At 40.1% G+C, this 24,124-nt stretch overlaps 2 protein-coding genes across 4 annotated transcripts in view; one reads left to right on the plus strand and one right to left on the minus strand.

Moving 5' to 3' along the window:
• The window catches only part of ELK3 (ETS transcription factor ELK3), a 32,793-nt gene extending 27,342 nt beyond the window's left edge, over positions 1–5,451 (plus strand). For both annotated transcript variants that reach the window (XM_042890320.1, XM_042890321.1), the window contains exons 4-5: positions 1,559–1,681; positions 3,834–5,451. In XM_042890320.1, the coding sequence (XP_042746254.1) occupies positions 1,559–1,681; positions 3,834–3,932 (222 nt within the window). In that variant the 3' untranslated portion in view covers positions 3,933–5,451. The remainder of the gene's footprint in view (positions 1–1,558; positions 1,682–3,833) is intronic.
• A 2,799-nt stretch (positions 5,452–8,250) lies between these two features.
• CDK17 (cyclin dependent kinase 17) overlaps positions 8,251–24,124 on the minus strand; it is an 89,787-nt gene continuing 73,913 nt past the window's right edge. For both annotated transcript variants that reach the window (XM_042889671.1, XM_042889672.1), the window contains 11 exons: positions 22,354–22,468; positions 21,734–21,828; positions 19,936–19,998; positions 17,436–17,559; positions 16,009–16,129; positions 15,456–15,553; positions 15,050–15,155; positions 14,280–14,322; positions 12,966–13,056; positions 12,139–12,216; positions 8,251–11,917 (listed from right to left, as the gene is read on the minus strand). In XM_042889671.1, the coding sequence (XP_042745605.1) occupies positions 11,880–11,917; positions 12,139–12,216; positions 12,966–13,056; positions 14,280–14,322; positions 15,050–15,155; positions 15,456–15,553; positions 16,009–16,129; positions 17,436–17,559; positions 19,936–19,998; positions 21,734–21,828; positions 22,354–22,468 (972 nt within the window). In that variant the 3' untranslated portion in view covers positions 8,251–11,879. The remainder of the gene's footprint in view (positions 11,918–12,138; positions 12,217–12,965; positions 13,057–14,279; positions 14,323–15,049; positions 15,156–15,455; positions 15,554–16,008; positions 16,130–17,435; positions 17,560–19,935; positions 19,999–21,733; positions 21,829–22,353; positions 22,469–24,124) is intronic.

A 24,124-nucleotide genomic window follows, 5' to 3' on the forward strand; every position in this document is an offset into this window, starting at 1 on the left:
TCATGGGGACAGGGGAGCAGAACACGTGCTTAGCCAGCATGGTGCTTTCTCTCCCTGTGCCTTTCAGCAGGATGCAGAAGTTTGTGCAAAGCCACTGGGACTCGGGCACACCTGCAGGCCACTGAGATACAGGGCTGTGCCACAAAGAAAGAGGAAATCTGTGGTCTGCTATCAGTCATTTTGTGCACCGTAAAGCCTCTGAGTGATTTGATGAATGGCAGGAAGAACGGGAGTGTGGCAAACCAAAGATGAGGTGCATTGGCAGGCCCATACAGCCTCTATCTGTGCTATAACCACAGTAAGTGTTTTGCTTGTAGGCAGCAAATTTGACAAATCCTATCAGATGCCAGCTAGACAGAATGACAGCGTGAGTTATTACAGGCTTGCTTTAATCTACTGCTGCCACAGAACTCAGGATAAAGAACAATTTCTCTCCTCATTCTGTAATCATTTCTTTGAACACTTCATTTTCTCATTCATCTCTGAATCAGAGTCCTTCCTACCCTGAAAGTTATAGAAGGGAATTAGAGGTGTCCAACCTTTTGGCTTGCCTGGGACACGCTGAGTGAAGAGGAATTGTCTTGGGCCAAGTAAAAAATATACAGGGCACTTGTATGAAAGTAACAAAACCTCATTTTTATTTTTTTCATTAAAATATATATAAAAAAGAGGGCAACAAAATATAAACCTTGCAGGCTGGACATGTGTGACCCCCTTCAGTAGGATGCCTCACTATGGCACTGATGGCCATCATCCAACTGAATGCCATTACACGGCTTTTTTGGCAGGTTGTCCCATCTCAGAGAAGGCAGATGGCACCCTCATAGGGTAGCCCTGGGTCTGTTTATTTTAATGTTTGGTTATGCAGCAGTGTGGCTTCAACTGTCTGTTTCCAGTGTGGATAAGAAGCATCCTGCAACGTAAAGAATTAAATAAAAACTGTACAGCAGCTGTGTGCATCTAACTGTAAAACCTCGGCATGACAGCTGTAACATAGGCTGGAAATGGGCTCAGGTGCTGCCCCTTCCCTGAGCATCACTGCAGTGAGCTGCCCCAGTTCAGACTTGCTGTGCTTAGATCATAAGGAAGGTTTTTCACATCCAGCACCAGCTGTATAGTGGCATGAGGGCAGAAAATGAGGATACATGAATTTCCACATGCAATGTGAGGCCAGCCTACACTGTTTGTGCTTAGGTTTCCTCGAGTGGTTCTGATGCTTGTCTGATGGTGATACTGCTCTATTTGCATGAAATTAATGTGAAGAGGTTGAGAGGTTTGCTCTGGCTGGCACTTGGCTGTGTTACAGCTCACAGGTACAAGCACCAGCCATCGGGATGCGAGCTTTGGCTCAGCACTGGCATCGAGCACACATTTGCACACCTGCAGATCTGAACGGAGCACAGCTCAGCCTCAAATCCTCTCGCTGTGGCAGTACCCATGTATGAAAGAGCACCTCCAGGTTTTCTTTAGTATTTCCTTATTCTTTCCTTATGCTTTACCTCAGCAGAGGTAAAACCACTCCGCATATGACAGAATATTGACCTTTTCTGTCTTGCAGACCCCAAGTGGATTATTGCTGACCCCGAGCCCGCTGCTGTCCAGCATCCATTTCTGGAGCAGCCTCAGCCCCGTTGCTCCTCTGAGTCCTGCCAGGCTGCAGGGACCCAACACTCTGTTCCAGGTAGGTCTGTCTAACACAGGTTTCACTTCTGGAAGTGCATGTGGAAGCTGTGTCAGGGGAACATCTCATGTTGGACTGGAGCTTTTCAAATGGTTTGAGGAAACACAGGAGTTGATGAGCATTTCTAAGAGAAGTGTGTTTGCCTGCACCACCTTTAGAGCACTGGCAGCACAGCCAGACTCTCCTGGGCAGCATCTGTTCTGAGGTAGAAACATACACATTGCATGAAGGAAATAGAGTAAGTGCTGTGCACTGGTAAGGAATAAGAGAGCCCTCAGAGCTCTGAGGAGAGAGTGCAGAGCAGGAGAGCATGGGAGAACCAAGAGCAGTTCCACACCACCTTGCTATGCAAGGCCTAGCTCATCCTCTCTCAAGAAGGTACTTCTCACTCAGAAGACAGGATACAGTTGTATTTAATTTAAGGGCACTCTGAAGGTCGTGTTTCCAGATCTGCAAATTGCCTGGGTGGCTCCAGACAGGTTGCTTACCCCTCTGAGCACCACCTCTGTATTTACTGGGAGAAAAGCAGCACTGTCCTCTTGTATGGATGCTGGTTGTGAAGATCTGTTTATGGAGATATCATAAATATCAAAGGCATGAAGCAAACAGCAATGGCTATGGAGGTCAGGGGCAGTGCTCTGCGGCTGAGGAAGGGATGGTGGGCATGGCCTGAGCAGCTCCAGCTGCAGTTGACTGAGTGAGTCATAGGAGGAACGAGGCTGAGCAGCTAATTGGCAGCAATCAGAAGAAGCCTACGGTCAGCCAAGCAGCTGAAGAACACAGGGAAAGTCTGGGAGTAAAGGCCCTGAGTGCTGTGGCTGGCACCAACATCGGAGGGTGCTCTGAACCCTCAGGGGGTGGCTGCACTGGGTTGGTTGGCAGTCCTTCCACTTCCAGATGCAAAGCATGAAGCCCCGGGGCTGTTTGGTTTTCACCTGAGTTGAAACGAACGTTTACTTGCTGATAAAGGAGCCAAAACGCTGCTGGCAGCCAGAGGCCAGCACTGCTCTGCGACTGCCTGCCTCACCCCCTTGCCTGCTGACTCACAGGGAGGTGGGAGCAGGCTCTGTACATCATCTTTCAGACCTGTGCTGCTTTCTCAGCAGTGCTGTGCTCAGTCCTGGCTCTAGCTCTACAGTGTTAGCGTTTTTATAGGACCAGGAATTGATGAACAGAGCAAGCCCGGGATGAGCCTATGGGAGTAGTGCAGTCCCTGCTTTGGTGAGCTCGTGGCACGGCTGGGCCTGGCTGTCGGGATGCTCATTACCTGGTGAAAGCTCTCCTTCCATGCCTACGAGTTGAAAGCAGCTCCCACACACCGGCGCCCATGCGCCCTCACAGCCTCCTTCCGCACAGATGGCCTCGATACGCGGGCCTACCTGGAAGGTTTTCCCTTTGAAGTCGCGCCGTTGCACAGTTAATTGCAGCAGGGCTGATGTTGTGCAACGGGGGCCTGGTGCTGCAGCCCCACCCTGCTGCTGGCCTGGGCGTGTTAGGAAGGCGTCAGCGCCCGCGTGGCAGGGCGTGGGCATGGGCCAGGGCAGCTGGTGAGTAAGCACTCTTTGCACAGCAGTGCAGAAAGCCTTTGTTAGGACAGACTGCCGCAGAAGACCCTGCTTCAAGGACTAAATGATCTGGCATAGCGACTGGGCTGTTTCTTGGATGAACTGTAACTGCTCGAGCGTCCTTTTCCCAGTGCTCTGTGCTCACAGTTGTGCTTTTTCGATCCTAAAACTGCACCCTGACTTTCACTTTTGTGAGGATCTTCCCTGCGCGGCTTTAATCAGATGAAAAGCGTGGGTTGTAATTAATGTTCTGTAGGCTGAGAAAGATATTTGGAAACGGAACGGAGGGCACCCATTTCTCCACGTTGTTCACTTCTCCAGTGTGATTACAGCTGCCGTGTGTCAGCTTTTATATAAAATACAGCCAACAATAGGCTCACCCATCCCCGTACGTTTAGAAGTGATTCAAGGTTTCACCCCTTGCTTCGCATTCCTGGTGTCTGACGCAGGCATGTGGTATCCATCCTACTGCACAGAAATCAGCTCTCAAAAACATCTGGGCTCGGCTGCTAGCGGGAAAGGCGCGTGCTTTGGGGCTGAGCACTGAGATAAGAGAGTGATTTTTTTTCCCTTTTGGCCTCTTGCAGTTTCCAACTCTGCTAAATGGTCACATCCCAGTGCCACTCCCCAGTCTGGACGGAGCCTCTTCTCCAGTACTGCTTTCACCGAACGCCCAGAAATCCTGATGGTGCCTCACGCGTTAAGGACGTTTGGTGGATTTAACACTTCATTCCTATGGGCTAGTTTATTCCTGTGTCATGAGAAGGACATCGTGAAACCCTCTATTACTTTGGTTTGCACTTTTCATTACATGGATAGTCTACTTTTATTACGTTAGTGTTTTTAAACAGTGTTTATATATAAAAGTATATATAAATCTGTTTTGCATTAAATGAATTATAATTTTTTTATATCATAGCTCTCAAGTGTTGAACACTTCTGTTGTTGATGAAGTACTTTTCTGTAATGGATTGCAACAATGTATCTAATAAGGATGTGAAGCTTCTTTTTAATACTTTTTCTGCCTATTACGCATTGTGCTTGTGTAAACTATAACCGGCTGTGCCTTCTTTTGCATAATGTCATGTAAATGATTTATATATTTTCTAGTATTAAGATGAAAAGTTGAAAGACAAAACTAGTATTGAGCAGCCCTACGGTAGGATGTCAGTATTTTCTCCACGGATAGGCCATACGACGCAGCGTATTCATGTAACTTTGTATTAAGTGCTTTCAAGTTGTATAAAAATAGCCTTATAATTTTTCTTTGCTGAAGTGAAAAACGTAATACACGTTACAGTCAGGAGATGTGTTCGGGAGTAACAAAGCCACATTTACACATGAGTTCTTCTGTGGAGTTGCAGCAGGGAAGAATCAGGCCGTGTGTACTCGTGAGACGTTGCCAGCATTTGAAAGTCCTTCTGTCGGAAAGGAGACGTGGCTCAGAATCTATCTGGCCCATATGTCTTACGAAGCATCAGCGCTGCGGCTGGAAAGCCTGCAGGTAGTCTCTGTCCTCCCTCAGTAAGGATCACTGCCACCAGTTCCCCGGTGCTTTGTTTCCACGTGCCAAGTGCCTTCTACCACTTCCCTGAAGGATCCTTCTTGCTAACGGCTCAAGGGTCGCACTTCCCCTTCCCCCGCAGCTGAAGAAGTTAGAGGACTGCAAATGTCTGCTGCTTGTCAAGAGGCGTACTATACTGCACACGTCTGGCATGTTTATGTAGAAACATCTCAATTCTGGACGAAGAAAAGCAGCACTGTGTTACCATAGACTTGCAGTTTGAACTTAGTAGGTATGTCCTCTGCCTTGAGGTGATGGCTGAGTCATCTAAATGCCAGGTTAGGATGAGGCCAGACTCCCTGGCACCGCAGATACTAATCTTGGCAGGGCTTGTGCAAATCATCCCGTTTTCTGAGGCGGCTAAATTGGGTTGAATGCTGTTTTGCTACTTGGGTCTTTCAGATGAGACCTCCCGAAACCAAACCAAAATGAGAATCACGTTTGCTCCAGGTCAGTAGAGCCTCTGCCTTATTTCTTGGCCAAGCAGCTGGTTGCTAGCCTGTGCGTTTTGAAACCTATGCAGTGAGTTGTCTGCTGATTCTCTGCTTGGATGCATTTCATTGATGATGTGTGTAGCTAATTGTAAAGTGCTTTTGGATCCTTCAAACTGAAAGGTGCTAAATAAACATTTTATTACTGCAGCTCTGATGTTGAAAAGCCATTTTTGGGGCAGAGGAATTCTGGCAAGAGTAAGCAGGAATTTTCCTGGGGCTCCTTAGTTTCACTCAGAATAATTACGTGAATCAGAAACCTCTGCATCTACATGCAACACCAGTGCTGATAACCAGGGCAATTAGATGCCAGATGTAAGGAAAAAGAACAAAACAACAGCGCTGTCATTTGCTTGATTCAGTGGTGTAAGAGCTCCTAGATGAACCATCCCAAAACCAGAAGATGCAGCATGTATGTGTGAAGGGTGATTTTACACTAACTAAAACCAGAACAGATTGGAAGAAAAGGCAGCCATAAGTAATGGGGTTGGCTGGTCTAGCACAGATTACATCACAAAGGTTTGCAGATCAGACATTCCCCTTTCAACAGCAGCTAGGTGGAATATTTTGCAGGAACTGAAAGTTACACGGAAGCAGCTGTTCACACTCCAGAGCCAACTCTCTTTCTCAATTTTAGAAAAGCAGAAAAGCCCACTTCAGTACTCTCACCTGACATATACCAGCACAGTTAATAGGTGAGCAAGGCATAAAGATGAAGCTCTTCTCACTGCTCAGTTATTCATGAGATTTTAGTCTTTCAATCAATAAAGATACTGAATACCACACTGAGAAAAAGAAACTGATTAAAAATGAAGAGAAAGTAGGTAACAGAAAAGATTCTTGAAAGATGAAGCATCCAGGTTCTTACTGCTTTATTCCTTCCAAGCTTTTACTGTTAATGAGGCAAAATTATTCTTTCAAAAAAGCTCAACATGAAATGAAACTACACGCAGCACCAGCCCTACTCTCAGCCTGCAACTCTGTGGCACTGGGGGATGCATCAGGTCTTCCAAGGAGTACTGCCAAGGCAGGGAAAACAGTGATGGGTGCTAAAGTACAGAAAGATTGGAAATACGTCCGTTACATCAACACAGAACAATTTGTTTTGTCTGAGTAAAAGTAGTTCCACGAGGCAGATGCTTGCCAACCTGGAAACAATCAACAAGATGAGTGTTTAAAGGTGAGACAGCCAATAGAACAAGCAATGGGATTTAAATTGAGTTTCTACATTGAGAGGCTGTGTGATCCTGTGCCTGTAGGAAGTATCTTCCAAAGTCATTGTGGCCAGCAAATAAATGTAGAAAAGGCACAGTAAGTACAGATGTTTTTGTATGTAAAGGCATCATTGATCCCTTGTCATCTTGAAGTTGTCTACATATCTTTTATGATACACACAGGTCACTCAGATGTAAGCATACCTCTACAAAGCTACAACGTTTGAAATCCCTTTTTGCCTCTTTTACTTTAATTGTAGCTGCTCTTTCCAACTAATACATAAATGCTCAGCCTACACAGATGGAGCACAAGCTTATTGCTTGAGGGCAAAGAGATTGACAGCATTAGTGAGGAGGAACATAAATTTATTTAAATGAGAAAAAGAGAATGAACCTGAGGCAGCAGCTCTGGAGCAAGCAGTGCCACAGCTTGCCCAGCGGGGTATCTGCAAACAGCTTCTTACAGGAGAGGTCTCTAGGAGGTACGACTGCAATTTCTTCCCCTGAGAGATTCCCGTCAGTTCATTTTGCGTTCACTCTGCAGTAAGTGCAGAGGGATAAATGCAACCTTAATTATTCCTAATCTAGCTCCAGGCCAGCTCCCACCTTTTTCAGATTAAGGAAAAGGACATGGAAAAGCAGGAAAAAAAATAAGCCTTTGGAAAAAGGATCTTGAGGGGTGAAGAGGAGGAGTGAGCAGCGTTGGCACTGCTGTGCGGGGCATGGAGGGAGGTGTTCTGCAAGAGCGGGTTGGAAAGGAGATAGAGAAGTGTATCCTCCCAGGTTTGCAATCCACAGCATCTCCGTCAGCAAGAAGATCCCACTGCAACAATGAAGGAGGAATAATTTGTTTTGAGGTATGGCCTGAGAGCCAAGCAAGACTTCCATTTTATTAGGAGGACCATAAAAGTAATCTGCTTCGGCAGGACTGCTTAACTGATTTTGGAGGATGCAGCCAGGATGAGAAATGGAGCAGTTACTTACATCAGTAAGTCTGTGCACGTGTGTGTATCCACATCTTAAAGTTGGCTCAGAAATCACAGGACTTGAATGAGTTACAGCATTTCAGAGAGCACGTGAAAATAATGGAAAAATGTATGTATGTGCTTTTCCACTGACATCAATCTTCCTGGTTAATGAAGGAAAGGCAGCACAGGCTAGTGAAAAACATGGAAGATTGAAAAAATCTGGAATAGCTGAACTCTAAACCCAGTCCTGCCAACAAAAACTTCCACAGCAGCCTACAACAAGAGATTGGTCTCTGCAACTAAACTGCACAGGCAAGGCCATGCATCTTCCTAGTCTATCAGACTTTCCAAAATCAAACCTGAGCTAATTAGCTAAACACCCGTACAGTGTTTCCATTCTGTTTTACAGCCCGTGCTTGTTCTCATGTCAAGCTATTAAATTAGTTGCTGGTGAGATACAAGTGCTGATCCTTGTGGGCCACAAAGCAGCAGTAGATCTCTATCAGTCCAATCTGTGGAAGGGGGGGAAAAAGTGTAGAAAGGAAACCCAAAGTTAAATTCATACAGATCCTGCATTTGTTTCATAAAGACCCAAACATCACAGAAGGGAAAAAATGGAACTGAAATGCATGAACAAGGTACAAAAAATAATTTAATCTCTGCCTTTCAGTGACCAGACAAAATGAACACATCTGGGACACGTTGTCCAACTAAGGTGTGATTTTTCTCAGTGTTGCCATAGGCTGCAGTTCTGCATTTCCATACCCTAATTTATTTGGACTTCTTTCAAGTCTTACTTGCATTCTGGGTATTTCTTGGCTCTGTAATAGTTAGCTTGTGGATATTTACAACATGCCTTTCATATATTTTGTCCTCAATAACTGAATGTATTCTTAACCTTAATTCCATCTTAACATTGCAAAACAGAAACAGTGTGCTTTTATTGAATCGAAAAACTCACGCAAACAAGCAAGCAGCCCCAAGAATGCTACCTTGCAGCTTTTCAAATGATTTGCAGATACAAAGTACGCTGATTCTTTAATAATTGTTTATTTTAACTTTTATTGCCCAATTCAGGGATACACTCTGGCTACTTAATGCTGTGGTAAAGCAGCACAAAAATAACACAGCTGTGCTGAGATGCATGTTTCACTAGAGCATTGCCGTGCAGCTGGGTTGTTCCCTTCCATTTCTCACTCTTTCCCAGCCTGTAAATCCCCATCCTCCACCCACCCTTTCTCCCCTTCGGCCCTCACCTGCCATGAGCACACGACCTCCTACCATCTGCTTCTTTCTGGTCTCCAAAGCCACCTTCTTCCTACACACCCCTAGACACACACCTCACCCTTTCTACCTCTGGGTAGATGGGATACAACGGGTATCTTCTACAGATGATTATTTCAGATCAGCGACAACTCGCAGGCCATTTCTCCTTAACCGATCGCCCATCTTCAGGCAGAGGATGACACACCAAATCTTGACAGTCAACTACTTTTACAGAGCATCTGCCTGGCTCTCATCGTGGCTGAGGTTCTCCCCAAATGATCAGCACTCCTTGCATTCCCAGCAACAGCGGAACCAAGCATGTAGTGCCTGATGCTGTCAGCCAGAACAAACTACACCAAAACAATGTCAGAGAAGTGCCCAGTGACTTCACACTCACTCACTATTGCCCCAAACAGGCATCTGCCACACAACTGTCTCTGCCGATGCAGGAATTACGGACCACAAAAAAAAAAGACTCTAACAAAACTGCCTTGACCGCAGACGCCAAGTTGCATTCTTTAAAGCTACTTCCCAACGAAGCAAACCAATTCACTTGTAGGTCCTTTGAAAAATCTCTATGTATGCAGAATGCTCTAATTTTATGGAATATCTTTTCACCTGCAACAACAAACCTGAATGCCTACTTAAAATGGACACCTCCTTCTGTTAGCTGCAGCTGATCCCCTTCCAAATTTGTTAATGCACTTCATTTTACCAGTTAAACCTTTAAGTCCTTTTCTCATTAGCATCACATTATCGTTGTTCTTTTATGACCTAGAAAATATTATTGTGTTCTAGAAATGCTAAACCCCACATTTATTCACAATGAACATTTACTCTATATCTTCACTACTTCCGTAGAAAAAAAAAAGCTGTTTTTCGGACACTTCTTCCTTCAACACCATCACATCTACAGCGTATCTCCTACAAAGTTAATCAGTATAAAATCTAGATCAGATCCGTATCAACTATAAAAAATATATTAACAACTATTTCAGGACAAAGGTTTCTCATTGGTGCCAAATCTGCCTCTGACACACACACACACGCGACGCTCCCACTGCTATCAGCGAGACCAATCCATGTATCCCAGACACGTATCGCCTCCCTAGAGCTAGGCAAGACTTACGAACCCAGGTGACATGCAGGACTTGACTGCTAGTAATTAGACTATGGACCATGATTACGGTACGATCCTGAACGGCCTCAATTGCAGGTGAGTCATGCCGCCTTCACTGCCACTGCTTCTTTGTTGCAACAATTCGTAAGCAGCTCCAGTTAAACCGCTGACTCCCAAAGCACGTGGATCTAGCTGTTTCCAACAATGCCCCAGGAACTGCAAGTTCACTTAGTCTGTATTTTTAACAACGCAGGGCCTTTGTTATTATAAATTTCAAAACAAAACCAAAGAATTCCACATAATATTTATACTTTCAAAAGTACAATATTAATACAGGTCGGTCAGTTAGAAATAACAGCAGTTTGTTAGGTCTACAAGATTTAACGTAAAACCGGTTTACAAATGCTGAAAAGCAGTAGTGGTCCAATAGTCACCATTACACGTGAGTTCCTCTCTTTCAGAAAATAAAAAAAATCCCAATTCAAATTTACCAGTATCGATGAAATATTAATAAAACACCCCCAAACATGCCACGATCACTATTCACAAATAAAGTTAAAATGAAATATACAAAAATTCACTTAATACTGTTAAATAACAATAAACTACAAGATTTCCTGAACAGAAATGGTAGGACCCCTGAATGTTTTACAGTGAATGTCAGGAAAAATTAAGTTACCTATGACAATTTTCATGATATACCAGCCAAAGATTTACATGACCATTTCAAAATATACCAATAAAGATTTACAGTCTCTTTAAGATGCACTAAACAAATAGGTTCAGAAAGGTGAACACAAATGCTTAAAAATACTGTAACCATCACCAAGGGCGTACTTATGATACTCACTGAGATGCATAAGCATAGTAGTAACATGTTTACTATCTCTGGTAAACAGATAACACCTAAGATCTGAAAAACTCTCTAAGTTCCCATTTTAAAAGTTTTCTAGCATAGTGAGTTCTTATCAAGTACAAACTTGCATCTTTCCAGTTGATTTCAAGTGAATAATGCACAAATGGGAGAGAAACGAGGTGGGAAAACATCACATTATTCCCATATTCTTGTAATTAGTCGTCCCGTTCCTCTGTAATAAAAGATTCAAAATTTCAAAAGTAAGTCAGGGTCCAACATGTATGAATCTTTTTTTTTCTTTTCTTCTTTTTTTTCTACTATTTGTATTCCTAAGTTAAAAACAAGGTAAAAAAAAGTCATTGCTTCTGCAAGTCATTGCTCCTGCCAGGCCCAATATGCACAACAACGTGCAAATACCTTATACTGGAGTAAGCCTGACAAAATGTATCATCCAGTCTCCATGCTCTAATTCATCAATAACTAGTATAGGATCTGAGAGCAAATAACAGTTACTTTTCACTTGTTTGAATCAACTTTCACACCGTGTGCTTTTCAAAAACATAATATGCATTATAATTTTTCAACTATTTCAACACATACTTTCAATGTTAAATAAGGAATTAAGTGCCATGAACTCAGAGCATTAAAGATGGTTCACCTATAGCCAAGCAAAGCTATGCTTACATTCCAGGAAACACTGCAGTTTACGAAATACAAAAAAACCCCGCAGCAGTAGAACATTTTATGAAGAGAAACAGATGCATTCACATATTATAAAGCCACTGCAACTTCTTCAGGCATGGAACTGTTGTGTTAACTATACAGACAGTAGTTATTTAGCAGCAATGATTCCGCAATAAATAATGCACTGTGTTTCTCAGTCCTGCACAAAAATTGCAGCTACAGTTACATCAACAGCTGTAACCTACTGGCTCTAGTGGCAGAGGAGACCTTAAAACCAACTGTACAAAAAATTGTCACACTGTGACAACAAATATAAAAACATAATCTGCAGGTTGGAAATAAAAAGACTCCACTGTGAAGAGGACAGTGTAGACAAACTGCGATTCCAAGTCCACCAAAGAGAGCACTGCCTTCAGATCTGAGTCCTTGATTGAGAGGATAGGCTTGGGCTTCGCTCTGGACCGCCCTCTTTAAAAAAGCATGCTCTGCCTTCTGTTCTTCCCATGTCCTACAACAGAACATGGACCATGGTGAGAAACAAACGTTCGCACAGCAGAGTTCAATCACTATTCTTCTGTCTTTCTGTATCAAGACAACAGCCTTTCCTTCTGCCTTGTGCAACCACTGCAGGATCTTTTTTCACTTTTATTTATTTATTTTTCCTCCTACCTGCATTCATTGAACTAGCAAGCAACTTGCAAGTACGAGAAAATATTCATCTTTCCATACCTGTTTCTGGGTAAGTGGAATTTCGAAAGCCAGGGTCTTTCTGCAGCTGAATCTCTTTTAGACTGAATATCGAAACACCTAGAATATAAGAAATAAATTAATTTACATTCAAGTGCTTTAACTGAGCAAATTCTATTCTTAATTTAGTAGCTTGTGTGAAAAAAAATCCCTTTTCTATTTGCATATTTAAGTCAATATACACTGGTCATCTGTAACAGATAAGGAGTTTTCCATTAAGTTCTTATGAGTTAATTCTGATAGATAGCTAGGGTTCATAGAGCTGCTTGCTCAGTTCCCCACACCTCCACTCTGAGGATGAGGAAAGATAAGAAGCAAGAAAACTTGTGGACTGAGGTTAGAATTGTTTAATAAGGGAAGGAGAAGCTGAGGAAGAGAGAAAGAAAGGAGAACAAAACAAGCTATGCAAAGGCAATCACTTCCACCTCTCGTGCAGACCATTGCCTGGCCAGTTCCTATGCAGGAGATGTTTAACTTCCCTAACAACGTTCTGTGGCATGGAATATCTCCTTATTGAATCGAAGTAATCTGTCTCTCATGTCTCCTCACTTTTTACACATCTTCCCAGCCACCAATCATGGAGAAATTAAGAAACAGAAAAGGCCTCAATGCTGTGGAAACATCATTTAGCTACAGGTAAAACATTGGTGTGTTATCAGCAATGTTTCTGTGACAAATACATAAAACATAACACCATACAGGCTGCTGTGATAAAAACTAATTCCACCCCACCAAGATCCAGTACAGTAATACAGGCAGCTTTCACATACTATCTCAACAATATTCTGCTACTTTACTACTCTTCTTACTTTCAGGCAAAGTGTGTATCCTTGTTCCAAGACTCCTGAAGTATGCATGTTTCATGGCCTCTTCTGCTGAAATTCTCTTCTTTGACTCATACTATTAACATAAAAGGATGTGTGTTGGTTTGCATTAAAGAATTCTTTACATTAAGTCATTTGACCAAAGGAAGAGTTCAACTTGCTCAAACCTTTCCTACCAACTCGTTGGGACACCTTTGTTTTCTTCACTGTTATTTCACACATGAAACACCTAGCGTATGCTGTCTACATTAGAACTGTCAACATGCATGCATGGTTGACAAAATACTTTAAAAAACAAATTGCTATAAATGGATACAAATAATTTTTTTTTTTTTTATATTTATAAAAAAATATGTACAACTTCTTTAGAGTTGTAACACTGATTAGGTTATATATTAAATGGCAGTGAAATGCTATTGCAAGAGATCACAAAAGTTTTCTACTTCAGATGGACTATGCTACAGCATTTTGCATAAGAAGAAATTCTAGACAACATGGTCTTATATGTGCACTGAAACTTTGTGTCTGGCACATTTGGACAAAGATGCAGACATTAAAAAAGGTGCACAAAAGTAAGAACAAAGTTCAAGCAGCAACTGCAAGTGCTGTTCAACACAACATGCAAATAGATGAAGATCTGATATAGAATGGCTGCAAAACACAGTAACCAAACTCCTAATACACTAATGCTTTTTAACACAGTGAAGCTACAGGACTTCTCTGACTATTCAAACACTTAAGAGTCAGTCCTCCATCTTGCTTCCCCTTCTTTTGCTTCAGGCTCTTTTCTAATGCAGATTCAAAGATTAAAGCCACATACTACTTTACCTTTTGAGTACAGACAGTTTGAAAGATCAAAGAGTATCTTTACACCTCAGTATCTGCTTCTCTAGTGGTAAGCTAAATCTGTCTTTACAGAAACATAGCATCTGTATTCAAAAATCCCGTTCAAATGTAAGTTCAAAAGTGCTTCAGTTTTTCAGAGAATGGCTAATACAGAATTATGCAGATTTTACGTTTTTACTAACAGTAATCAGAGAAAAAATTGCCTCTGGCAAAAGCAGAAAAAAATCCCACCACCACCAAAAGCTACAACCAAAATCATCAGCTGTTAAATTCCTGCAACATACATTCCTGCCTAACACTCATTCTTCCCATGTCTGTATCCACCCCAGACTCAGCAGAATGCTTCACTTCAATTTACATCTGTCTGTGCTATGCTTGCAATACATTTTTTAAAAAATATATTAACATTCTAAACTTGCACATATATAAAGTAAAGCCACAAACACATCTTACTTGAAGGAACTTTGCTATCAATTCAATTCCTTCAGTGTCTAACCTAAAAAGAAAAATATTAAAAAAAAAACCATTACAACAGTTGTTGAACTATATTTGCAAAAGCCAATTTGCAAAGTAACTAATTTCATTAAAGGATATTAAAACTAAAATTAAATTTAAACACAAGAATGTTTTCATCTGAACAACTTCTTTGCTTGTGAAAATGTATACACACAAGTAGCAGTATCTCAGAACAAGGCTATCTGGAAAACACTGGGAACAGAAAACTCTTGAGCTCTGCATTGTGGTTTAGTAGGTCAACCCAGGTCATTTACTGGAAGGACACAATGTTAGATCTTTTTCTTCTGAGTCACTAAGAATGTGTTAGGCTTTGTTATACAGTTTATTTATAATCTCTGTGCTGTTAACAATACTGATGCAGACCCTGCAAATTCTTCATAACGTTTTAGAATGATTTCAAGAGACTGCTCAAGGAAACCTTGCCATTTTAACAATGAGCCTATTATATAGCAGAGGAGAATTTGGAAGTGCTGAGTGAATACTCCCACTATGCAGGCATTATTAACGGGATTTTATAGTTCTATAGGTCATTATGGAGCCTTGAGTGATATTTGACAAAGTAAGCACAGAGTACCAGCAGTATGCTTTGCATTAATATCTGCCCACAGAAATGCAACTGATGTATCATACTTGGAAATTTGTCCACACATTTAAAAATATTCAAAGACATTGGGATGCATATATTCTGTTAGTAAAACACAAAGTACCTTGGTGCATGGTTGATTAGGGGTTGTGGTTTGTATTTGGGAAAGTTGTAGTTTCTAAATTCATCACTGGAAGAAATGCCTGGCCATGTTTCTTGACACGGGGTTCCTGTATTTAAAAGAAGTAACAAATTAAACTTAGGAAATGAAACACACCAAACTGTAAAAGAAACCCCTTCTACATAAATAAGCACTTAATCCTGTAATCTGAACAGGAAAAGAGAAGGCAATTCTGTACAAGCTCATCTATGCACTCAACTTGATAATTTTCATCAAGAATACAGTCATTCACCTTAAATGCAATGGAACGTAGAATACCATTTTTTTACAGATGTACAGTTCTCACAGAAAGAGCATTTAGAAGAATAAACTCACAGCCCTGACAGTATTGCTAGAAATACATATTTACCCAAAAGCCTGAAAATTAAGTGCAGTTCGTCTTCAACAGTCGAACCTGGGAAGAGAGGCCTTCCTGATGCCATTTCAAAAAATATGCATCCAACACCCCTTTACAGAAACACAAACGAAGATAAATCAGAAAAAAACAGCAATTTTAGGCTTTTAAAGTCTTCTGTAACTTACATCTTAAATATAAGCAAATTATTAACTAACCACACATTGCTATTAAAAATACAGTTTTGAAAGAAGAGATACATCAACAAAAGAACTGCCAAAGACCAAATATACCTTCAGATGTCAAGTTAGTCAATTGTGTTGTAGCTCACAGTAAACACCATGCATTATGTGTGATTTTTTTTCCCTAGAGATGTCAGCCTGATGCATGTTAATTGGAAGTAATAAAAAGTTATTCAGCATTCAGAATTTCTCTGAAACCTAACTTGGTTGTAGGCTTCTAAAATTCAAAGAATTAGTATTTGAATGCTACTATACAGTAATGAAGAGTTGGCATCTTTTCAGCTGGAGTGAGAAGAAAACTTGAAACTTGACAAAATTGCACAAACCACATGTCAATTTGAGTTGAATACTCTGAAGATCCGAGGAGAACATCAGGTGGTCTGTACCATAACGTGACAACTTCGTTGGAATAGGTCTTCGTAGGAACAGATTTCGCTCTAGCCAATCCTTGATAAAAAAAGAAAATAAGGGGTAATGTGCTGCTTTTATGCAATGCTGCTTTGCTTAAATCTTATTCTGCGTGGAATTAACAAAGGATTTTTATGAGAAATCAACCTTAACATACCCGTTAAATACCTTCCGAATTATATACAATTAAAGAGTCCTAATTTCTATCAATCATTTGTCTCCCACTATGTGCATTAACATAACGGGAAGTGTTTTTAAGCATAGAAGGTAAGTAAGCAGATCAAAACCTGCACTAATTCTATACATTACATCAAAACAACAAAGCATTATATCAACACAGTATCATCCCTCATTATCTGTGAAACCCCTTGTAGCACACAACTTTTTAAGGACTTTCCTGACATAAAAAATAAAACTGTGAAGGTCATGTTCTACTGCAAGCGCTCACTGGAAATCCCAAAAGAACCTGGTGCCCTACTCAAGTGATAGAGCAACATCTAACAATACTGTATGAAGACAGAGCTTTTCTCTTGCTCACTTTGGTTACTCCTATGCTTTGGAGCTACCATGGAACATGACGAAAAAGAACTTGAGCTCCAACTTAAGGATGTGACTAAGTGCCAATTTCAAAGCAGTAAAACTAATTTCAAACCTCAAGCAGCAGTCTGATCTATAAGTACATTTTCCAATACCCTGCAGAAGTCTGACTTTCACTTTTCGAGAACACACAAATTTACTACAGACTTGATGTTCTGTTTTTTCTTTGTGAGTGCAACTGCACTCTTCTCTCCTTTGCCCCGTTCAAATGAATTCCAGCAACCACGATGACTGTTTCCACTAACTTATTCAAAGGAAAGACAGGAACTAAAACAACAGTTTGTGGAATATCTGTATTCACGACTGAAGTAATAAACAGACTAAGTACCAACTTCTAAAGAACAGTAAAACTGATGGAGTCTTGGGTAGCAACCATATACATCAATGCTGATCTCACAGCTACAGTTCAGAAGCTACTACAAGGAACACAGTGCAGCTACTTTACATCACAAACAGCAAATTTCTTCCCTACTGATTCTGACAAGGGAACATGCCTTTTTCTGGATTCTGAGATACAGCAACAGTAATAAGGACAAGGTCCTGAATCCCAGCCTTCTGAACTGGCAGGGATGTACAAAGAAGATTAATTAATACACTTCCTAGTTCATATTCCCAGCGTTCACAGTGCAAATGTGCAAATACACATTCCCAGTTTCAAAAGATTCCAAAGTTCTATACAGTTTACATTCAGTATTTTCCCAATGCTAAACAAAGAGAATATTTATTCCAGAAGAATTCCAGTCCATACCAAAGTCTGCTAGCTTCAGTTCTCCTTTCTCGTTAATTAGTAGATTTTGTGGCTTCAGATCTCGATGTAGCACCTTTCTCCTATGACAGTATGCCAAACCACGAAGAATTTGGTATAAAAATAGCTACAAAAGAGAACGTTTAAATAAGTAAGACCATAAACATTAATCTTCAGATTGCATTAACTACAGAAGTCTACTTGGGCACTGCAGAGTTAAGTCGCTGTATTGTAAGCAAGACAAAAATACTTCACAAGAAGTGAATTAACTTTCCATACGAGCACACTCTTGAGTATCAGATTTAAAATCCCTTTATGCTAATGTACTGCTTTTCCACGATACTTTACAACAAAGATTTTGAGAGATTTGTTCTGCATAAGAGAACCACAGGGCTATTTATTTTTTTAAGCATTTACCACTGCTGTTTCCCACACTAATGTCTTTAAAGGTAACCACCTCTGACTGTACTCAAGTTACTTTCTGCCACAGGATCCCTTATTAAAATGCAGCTCAGCACTCTTTCCATCCAACTGTGCAACACTGTGTAAAGAATATTTTGGCAGGCTACTGGAAAAATACAACAGGATTCACAAGCTCATGAAATGTAGAAAAATGAAGATTACCAACACAACCCCACTGCCTCTGGCATTTATATTCATCCCCTCACCTTGATACACACAGGTTTGTTTTGGTCCTTTGCAAAAGCCAGCCAGGCAGGCAACTCCAGTCATACATATTAATGCTGCATGTATGTAAACTTAGAAGTACTAAGGGATGAAGAAAGGTTTAGCAGTGGTAGCCAAAGCAGTTTACTTTATCATTACAGTTTCTGTAGGTATAAAAAGTCTGAATTTGAACATGAGACTTTCGGGTAGCTTTTGCCAGCCTCAATTATTATATGACCATTTCCTAACATTTCAGCTTATTTTTGTACCAGGTAACACTAAAAATTATTTTTTCTCTAAGCTGGACAAATACACAGCAGGTGTAGTTTACATGCATCTGTTCTCAGTTTGCTTACCTCAGATCTATCTACGTGAGAAAAAATGAAATTTGTAGTGATTTGTAGGATTTCTCTTCCTTTTTCTGAAGAGAAATCAAACATCTTTGTTCAACCTACTTAAGCCTATATTATTGCAAGGGTAGCCACTTCCATGTGGTATTACCAGACCTACGGTAGGCATTGATAGCCATTCCTAGTGTGCACTGAGACAGCAAGGGCTGGTCAAGAAATGCAGATTATTTTACAGAAATTGTGGATCTTCCTGACAGTTGGCATGGATTTTTCTTTAAATTCCCAGGAAAATACACACAAGCTCATAATTTTGTTTCAAACAGCAGTATCTGCTGAGACCTAACCAGAGACCAGTGTCTAAGCTAAACCCCATATGCAATTCAACAAAGTACAGATTTCTCAACATGCATCTAAGCCAAAAACAAGGATGACAACTCTACTGGTAAGTAAAAGAAACCCAGCACTTCTCATTATTTGGAATATTGAAATTTGTGCTGTGTACTGCTGTCTAAGAATAAAAGTAGCTTTCCCATCTCATCTGTGAACTCATGGTTTTGTTCAGTAGGATTCACAGATTACAATCAATATTTCTCAAGAGGCATGAAAGACTTTCTCAGGTATGCTTATTATACAAGTAATAACCCTTATATGAATTACATACAGCTTAATTAAGCTGCTTTGAAGGTACAGTACAGCAGAGGTTGCAAGACAGGAAGTCAATACTGTGTTAATCCAGCCTTCACTGAAATTTAATTGATTTCAAGTTAGTATTTTCCTCTCTTTGGAATCTTGCTCATAAAGCTGTAGTATTAAAAAACATAAACAGATATCCTAGATTTCCAAATGACAGACTGCTTTTAGAAGAGACATTTGAAACTGTGTCAGTCTCACCAGGCCAGATTTGGAACTGAGTCATGGGACCCAGCCACAGCTACAGTTAAAAGTGACCGTCAATTAAATCTTAAATAAAATAATTTGTTTTATTACTAATGGAGAGGAGAATTTATTGTTAAATACAAATTAAAGCATCTTTCTTGTGTTACAGACAGTAACACAAGCAATCCAAACCCACAATCATGACTGAGGTCACATTTTCCTTGCTGAGTACACAGACTTTGAGGACCAAAATAAGGACTTACCTCAGTGAGTACACAATAATGGAAAGATGTCAGTACAGTTATAGATATATTAATTTTAAGAAAATTTTTGTTTTAAATATGTAATGTCAAAGAGAATGAAATCCTATATCAAGTTATATAAATTCTTTTTATTGCTTTGAGCACTTAAAGGTTATCAAAAGCAAAAAGAAAGACTCAATTTGATTAAATGTAGTTGAGTCAGGTCCAACAGTCAAAATAAAGGTGGTTTTTTTGTTTTTTTTTTTTTGGAAAGCTCTAAATCTCAAATGTTACATCTCCTGATTATTAAGATATCCAAAATTCTTCAGTCAGAACAGAGAAACTTGGAACGCTCACTAGAATACTCACCTTCACATTGTGCATACTCATGATATTACCACAGTCATCCATGTACTGCTTCAGATCCTTGTCCTGTCAAAAGATCATTACTTTTCAGTAAAATTATGGACAACACATTATGTGAGCATTATTTTTTATTACAAGAAATCATTCATCAGAAAACTTGAATTTTTTGAAGTTCAGTATTTGGTAAAAAAAAAACAAAAACAAAAACAAAAACCAAACAACAACAACAACAAAAAAAAAACCCCAAACCAAACAAAAAACAAAACAACAACCAAACAACAGAAGTCTGAACATGGAGAAAACTGTCTTTTCCAGAGGGCAAAACCACCCAAGCTTTCCATCAAGTTGCATTATCCTACACAATGTTAGTTGTTATTTCTTTACCTTCCACCCAGTGAGTGTCACAATTTTGTTTTCTGGTGTTTTTTTTTTTTTTTTTTCTTTTAAGTGAAACTGCTACATTCTCCACTTACACTGGAAGTAAGCTTTTTTCAATCCTCTTACAATGCCTACATATATATATAATGTTACATAAAAATATCATTAAAACTTCAGTGAGAAAGCAAAAAGTATACAATGGAAAAGTAAACTGTGAAGTGAGAGATGTAACTGTGGATATTTGCTTTAGAAGAGTGCTACAGAAAGATGGAATGCGAAACTGTTTACTCCAAAGTATGGCTTTTTCCTAATTATAGAATCACAGAATATCCTGACTTGAAAGGGACCCAAAAGGTTCACTGAGTCCACACAGGACCACTCAAAATTCAAACCCTATGTCAAGAAGTGTTTGGACAACTCACTCTGAACTCCATCAGGTCTGTGACCACTGCTGTGATCACTGCCCTGGGGAGCCTACTCCAGTGCCTGATCATCCTCTGGTGAAGAGCCTTTTCCTGAAATACAGCCTTACTCTCACTGACTCAGCTCCATGGTGTTTCCTTGGGTCCTGTTGCTGTCACTAGAAAGCAGAGCTCAGAGCTGTCCCCTCCACCCACCTTGTGAGGAGCTGTAGGCTGCCATAAAGGCCTTCCCTCAGCTCCTCTTCTCTGGGCTCAACAAACCAAGGAACCTAACCTGCTCCCCATTTGCACTGCCCTCTAGACCTTTCACCACCTTTTACCTCCTCTGGAGGCCCTCTGATAGCTTTATGTCCCTCTTATAAGCGTGGTGCCCAAACCTGCATCCAGTACTTGAGGTCTGCCTGGCTGACAGTGCTGTGCCTGGTGCACCCCAGCATACTGTTGGCCCTTTCAGCTGCCAGGGCACCCTGCTGAACCCTCATGTTCAACCACAGCCCACATACCCCCCTTTTGCAGGGTTGCTCTCCAGCCTTTCATCCTTCACCCTGTAAATGTATTCAGGGCTGTTCCATCCCAGGTACAGAATCCAGCACTTGCTCTTGTTAATCTTCATGAGTTGGTGATTGTCCAACACTTTAATTTGTCTCTCTGTATGGCCTCTTTACCCTCAAGGGTGTCAAAAGCTCCACCTAATTTAGTATCATCTATCTTAAGAGACTAAGACCATTTGCAAAAGTTGTGAAAAAATCCCTGTGAGATAACGGCATAATTATCCTTTAATAGTTACTGAATTTGGTATGAGTTGGTATGAATCAGAACATTATCTGCCAATTTACAGTGCTCTGAGAACTGAACACAGCTGTATAATTTTCAGTCTAGTAAGTCTATATGCAGGATAAAAATAGAGTATTAAAAAAAAATAATTTTCTGTGTTTGTGTTACTCAGTATTTTTAAGGAAATAAATGGAATATAAAGCTCACTAGTTGTTTTAAAAGCTTACCAGATATTCGAAAACAAGAGTCAAAGACTTGTCTGTGTGAACAATGTCATGTAATGTAACGATGTTTGCATGCTTCAGGTCTTTTAATAATGACACTGCAAAGAAGAATTTGAAATATAAAGCAAATTAATACAAAAGATGCAGTAAATGCATTTCTAGTAAGTCCACACGTAAGTTAATTTTTCAAAAAAATTAAAAAGCTATTTTTGAGACCATAACATTTATATAGAATTAAGTTAATCCAAGTAAAGGAAATGTACTTAATCAAAATATCAGGCACATCTAGGTAAAAACCAAAATAAAATTATTTCCTATACAGTACTGTTTGAGCAGAAGCAGTCATTTCATACAATGTATTCGGAATCCCTGAAAATGACAGTATCAGTCTAATTCAGTATAAATTCATCCATTTATAATATTATGCTTGAAAACACAAACATCTCCCATATTGTTTGAAACATTAACTCTTAACATGGCTAATATTAAAATTTTCCTCATCAAAACAAGTATCAGTTTTTTAATGTCCCATATAGATGATGTATTTCCAAGCCCTAACAATGCTTAAGTCAAAAAGAAAGCTGGAAGTATCTGATATTCTAAAGAGTAACAGAAGTTATCACCTTCTCTTATGGCTGTACAAGGTGCTCCCTCTTCGTGTTCCAAGCGAATTTCTTTCAGAGCCACCAGATTCTCTGTCAATTTACTTCTCCCCTTATAAACTGTTGCATAAGTACCCTACAAAATGGAAAAAGAAGTTGCTTCTTCATCGAAAGATCAAAAAGAAACTTCAATCTAAGTTTGAAATAGCTTTCATTTGGCCTAAGACTAGCTTTTCCTTCTTTTTTCTTTCTTTCTTTCTTTTTTTTTTTTAATAGAGGTTAAACTAGAAAAATATTTTGTAAACATCTGAACACACAGAAGACAACAAGGGATGCACATGCTTACTAACTCTGAAATTACACAAATAGATGTACACCATATACCTATCAAAGAAGTTTGATCAACTTGTATTGAGTTCAGTGATTTATCACCTTAAGTGGCCAGAATTATGATTCTGCAGCTCTGAGTTTATAGTCAGGAGGGAGACTGATGTTTTACACAGTCTGACAGTGATAGCATAAGGAGTAATGGCCTTAAACTAAAAGGTGGTAGCTTCAGATGAGAAATAAGGAAGAAATTCCTTAGTCACAGGATTGTGAGGCACTGGAACAGAGAAAAGGTTGCACAGAGAAGCTGTGGATGCCCCATCCCTGGAGATGTTCCAAGGCCACACTGAATGGGGCCCTAGGCAACCTGTTCTGGTGTCTGATTTAGTTGGTTGGCAACACTGTCCAGAGGAGCTGGAACTAGATGGTGTTTATGATCTCTTCCAGCACAAGCCATTCTATGAGTCTATGATTAGAACTATCTCAGGTATGGCTATACTGTGCTTCAGTGAAGTTTCCAATGGCAGCTGACAAATTCTACCACTATTTTTAGAAAAACATAATTCCTTCTGGTCACCGTTTTTTGTCTTTGCTATGTGTCTTACATGAGAATGTTTTGGGAAGAGAACAAGTCAAAGTTTTGTTTTTGCTGACATCCTGAACGTGAATCTCATGAAGCTCATCTTTTTCAGTTTTTGCAGACACTAAAAGACTCAAACACAACAAGAAATTCCAACAAAACAGTGAGTAAGCATAACTAACATGAATTGCAAGAGGAAGAAACAAGTTAGGGAAAGTGCCCTACATTACCACAGATACATCCTGTACTTTCCATTACACTTTGTAACACGAGTGGGATAAAATGCACAATTAGGACTTGATAGCTACTAGATTAATAATTCTCCAAAGCTGGACAGCATTATGTCTAGTGAGGCATCTAACAAGTACTAGAGAAAAAATGGGGAATGAGAATGCTGCAAATGGAGGACTAACTGCAATATTCACACTATGGTTACTTCTGCAACGTTCTGTGCGTCCCATCTGTATCCTTTTTTGATACTACTGGTCACTCTCAAACTGGTCCCTCCTGAATCCTATATTTTCTCTGAAAATCACCGGCTGGTTGGAGTAGAGATAAGCCAAATTACTGCCCTTCCAAAAGGCAAATAAAACTCAGTATTACTTAAATCTTGCCCTTTTCCAACTCAGTGATGTTTTTCCTGCTTGTTTTATTATTATATATGCACAGAACATTTCTGTGATAGTGGTGCTTGTATGCAATGTCAAATGTTTGATTTACTGCAAAGATAAATTGAACAGGTATCTCCAAGGTTATAGAGAATTTCAGTTAACGTTTATATCAATTTCACATAAATCACTGCTATCAGACCACAGAATCACAAAATGACTGAGACTGGATGGGACCTCTGGAAGTCCTCTGGTCCAACCCCCTTAATCCAAGCAG

Source organism: Lagopus leucura, unplaced genomic scaffold (genome assembly GCF_019238085.1).
Source record: "Lagopus leucura isolate 7727_CA_CO unplaced genomic scaffold, USGS_WTPT01 Super-Scaffold_100159, whole genome shotgun sequence".
NCBI classification, from domain to species: Eukaryota; Metazoa; Chordata; class Aves; order Galliformes; family Phasianidae; genus Lagopus; species Lagopus leucura.